The 4,132-nt window shown below is 37.3% G+C and overlaps 1 protein-coding gene across 2 annotated transcripts; it reads right to left on the bottom strand.

Moving 5' to 3' along the window:
• Nucleotides 573-4,115, bottom strand: LOC107639655 (putative GDP-L-fucose synthase 2; the record flags this gene model as incomplete). Of its 2 annotated transcripts, none has more annotated exon segments than XM_016343205.2 (4): nt 573-1,369; nt 1,374-1,862; nt 3,378-3,465; nt 3,837-4,115. In XM_016343205.2, coding segments are annotated over 3 exon segments (936 nt in total), but the record flags the coding sequence as incomplete, so codon positions are not given.

Here is a 4,132-nt window from a genome sequence, read left to right as displayed (position 1 = left end):
TTTTTAGAGATGAAGACTAAAACTTTAATAACATTTTATACTTAAAATATTCTCATTTCAATTAATTAATTCCAATTTTACCTTTTGTATAAATTAAATTAGAATTTCATTCTTGTTTCAATTTTTGTCTCCCACTTTACATCAATACTAAGATTTATTTCAATCTCTGTCTCTTAGTCTCTGTCTCTCAGTCTTCAGTCTTTCCGTCTCTGTCTCTCCACCAAACGTTACCTAAATGTTATAAGGGCAGTGTGAACATTTTGATCTAATTTTAGACATACTCATCATTTTTTTTTATGACAATTTGTTGTTGATCTTTCACCAGACTTTGTGATGGATAAAATCTTCCCACATTTCTCTCCTACAATCATCAGTTAAATCGTTCGCAAATCCTATAAACCATTTCACAGCTTCTGGGAATGAAAACAAAATGGCCGGTAAAAGGCTTCATAATACTAAGACATGACAAATCTACCTACACACTGGTTTGACCCTGCAACAAATCCTGAGAAACATGTTGAAAGGCATAACTATGAGAAGCTGAAACAGCAGAATATATACCATAACTCAAATGGGAGACACAAATTTCTAAAATTTTATTGTCTGCTGTGAATAGATAACAAGAATGCATACAAGAAGGCGTTTAAGTATTACAATGTATAGCAGATTCACACACGTGATCAAGAAATTTTCAAACTCACTCAAGGCAATCAAGAAACTCTTGAATGAGCACCTGCTATAAGATCATGATAACACAAATTTTAAAATAGATTTAATTGTTTGATCTCTAGAGAAAACCAAAGTTTTCATTGCACATAATTGGTACATAAAAATTGATGATATACTCCTCTTTGTATAATGTTTTATGAAGAATTCTTCATGCTCAAATCACGTGTACCTAAGAAGGAAATATGACACACTCTGTTTGAACAGCTGAAGCTGAATCATAGCTTGTAGTTCTCCAAGTACCATCTGTATGTATCAACAAGACCATCCTTAAGGGAGATTTTCGGTGTCCAACCAATGCCAGCAAGTTTCGAGCTGTCCATCAACTTTCTTGGAGTCCCATCAGGCTTTGAAGTATCCCAAACAAGAGCTCCCTCAAATCCGACCACTTCTTTCATCAGCTCGGCCAATTCCTTAATAGTAACCTCTTTCCCACTCCCTACATTCAAATGCTCTAGTCCACTATACTTCTCCATCATGAAAACAACTGCATCAGCTAAATCGTCAACATGCAAGAACTCCCTCAATGGACTTCCAGTGCCCCACACTACAACCTCCTTGGCACCGTTGATCTTTGCCTCATGAAACCTTCGCATCAAAGCAGGCAAAACGTGTGAATTCTCCGGATGAAAATTGTCGTAAGNNNNTATACTGAATTCTGTAAGCCTGGCACATTTTAATCCCAGCAATCTTAGCAATCGCATACCACTCATTCGTGGGCTCTAAGGGACCAGTAAGCAAAGCATCTTCTGGGATTGGTTGAGGTGCAAACTTCGGGTATATGCAAGAGGAACCCAAGAACAGTAACTTCTTAGTGCCATTACGATAAGCAGAATCAATGACATTGGTCTGGATCTGGAGGTTTATGCTAATGAAATCAGCAGGGTAGGTGTTGTTGGCGTGGATACCACCGACTTTTGCTGCAGCTACAATAACATATTCAGGCTTTTCAGAGGCAAAGAAGGCTTCAACATCATATTGGCGAGTGAGATCTAGCTCAGCATGGGAACGTAAGACGAGATTAGTGAACCCAAGTTGTGTCAGCTTGCGAACAATGGCTGCACCAACAAGACCCCGGTGACCAGCGACAAAAACTTTAGCAGATTTGTCAGCTAGAAATGAGTTTGATGCCAATGCTGCAGCAAATACACAAAAAGAGAGAATTCAGGGTTTCAGAAACTCATCTACAATGAAAACAGCAATTACTAAATAACCAGAAATTTTTGGTTTGGCGAAAATGTGTTTATATTATTATCGACTCATCAATACACCGGTAGTTCATATATGGTTTTAGGAATTTAGATCTGATAAAGTGAGAGATTAATCACCATTGAATTTGTAACTCTCATTATTTGTGATCCCCACTATCTTAATTTAAGAGTAATTAACCCCTCAGTTTATCACTTTATCAACTCCCTCACTTTAGAGAATCTTGATCCTTGTTTTTATATATCTAATGACTACCCTTGAATCCAATCAAATTATTGTTGGAACAAAGTGAAAGGGTGTAGGAACCTAGTATCCAATGAAGATGAAAATCAGAAACATCTGTGTTTGTATTACTCACAGAGAATAAAATTTGCTAGGTATTAAAGAGACCAAGCTTTCCCAAGTTCAAATTCCAGTTCTGAGATATTCCTCTCAATATCTCTCTCCTTCCCTATATAGTCATCCAGCTTCCCTCCAAACCTGAACATTTTCTCTCCTATCCCAACCTACACTTAAATTACAATTAAGCCCCCTTTGAGATACCAGTCCACTTTCAACTCTTTCTATCAGGTGCCTAACAGTAGAATACTCTCAAATGGAATAACATTACTTGGGAAATGGAAAATTGATACAATACTATTAATTGTGGATCCGAACAATAAGCTTTGTGCACAACACCCAACTAGGGCTGGCAATGGGTAGGGTAGGGTTTGGACTCTACCCTAACCCTACCCACGGGTTGAAAACTTTCTTAAAACTGCACTCTATCCTACCCGCGGGTTGAGAATCTCTTACCCCTAACCCTACCCGCAGAAAAATAAAAAATTTTCAAGCAAATATAAAATTCAATCATTCCAAATTTCATACATATTAATGAAATAGAAAATAAAAAATTAAGTTCAAATTAAAATTAAAAACAATAAAATCTTAAAGAAATCCAACATAAAATTACAAATAATATGATCATCAACTAGCTTAGTAGTTATTTCAAGTTTTTATAAGAATAAGATTGTGAGTTCAGCACTCACTTTTTTCACTACATACATAACTTTTACATATATATTATATAATATGTGCGGGTAGGATAGGGTAGGGCATACCCTGAACCCGTACCCTACCCTACCCGCAAGCAAACTCGCACCGTACCATACCCTACTCTACCCTCTACCCGCCGTGGGTCGGGTAGACAACCTTACCCGAACGGGTTGGTCCGGGTTTGATACCCGCGGATAAGATATATATTGCCAACCCTACACCCAACTGCAGTGTAGCATTACTCCTCGGACTTCTAGTCGAATCCTATTGAATCTTAGTTTTAAAAGCATGAATCATCTCAGAATTCAGAGGCTTAATTCAATTAGGGAAAGGATTTCAGATCATTTCAATAAATAATTTTTCTCAGCATTTAAACATTAAAAAAAAAAAAGAGCGAGAGGAAGAACCACTGTTGTCATGGCTTCCCATGTTGGTGTGTGATGCAAGATCTGGTTGTCTGGTAAAGCAGCAGGTTTTCAAAGTTCAAATCAAAACCTGAAACAAATCAACATTGTGAAGAACAGATTAAACAAACAAGTTCCAAGTTACTAACAACAGTAAACAACTAAGCATTTCTCTCATTAAGTAAGGTCGGGTAAGACCAAACAGCACCATTGTGTTAAGCTATTAAATCAAATGATTTTTTTCTTAGACCTATCTAGTATTTTTATTGGCGTTTCTACATGTCTTGTAATCACATAAACAAGAATCTCCTTTACAAAAATGAGCAAACCACCGACACCATCACCACAAATCAAGGGTTTCATCAAAATCTAGTTAGCAAAAACGGCTACAAATTTCAACGAAAAACCACTTCGAAAATGGTGAAATGAGACGAAGGGTGGAGGAAAAACTGAAAATTTTACCTGATGCTACTGACTGAAAGAAAGCCAAAGGAATCAAAGCTTTTTGATGTAGTGAGAAAATGAGAAAGAGACTGAGTGAGTGAAGCTGAAGAGTTGAATTGGATTCCTGTGATGGTGACTGAGATCTGAAATGTAGCGTCTCTGCCGGAGAGAAGAACGGCGGCGGCGGAGGGAGAGAGTGAGGTATAGGTGTCGGTGTTCTGAGATCAAATCAGAAAGGCAAATTAAAAAAAGATAAAGAAAAAAGAATGAAGCGTCCCTCTTCTTAGTTCTTAGTTCTTCTTACCTAGTTACCT

Source organism: Arachis ipaensis, chromosome B04 (assembly GCF_000816755.2).
Source record: "Arachis ipaensis cultivar K30076 chromosome B04, Araip1.1, whole genome shotgun sequence".
NCBI lineage: Eukaryota > Viridiplantae > Streptophyta > Magnoliopsida > Fabales > Fabaceae > Arachis > Arachis ipaensis.
Note: the sequence above shows the minus strand (reverse complement) of the source record. Positions and strands in the feature narration are given on the sequence as shown.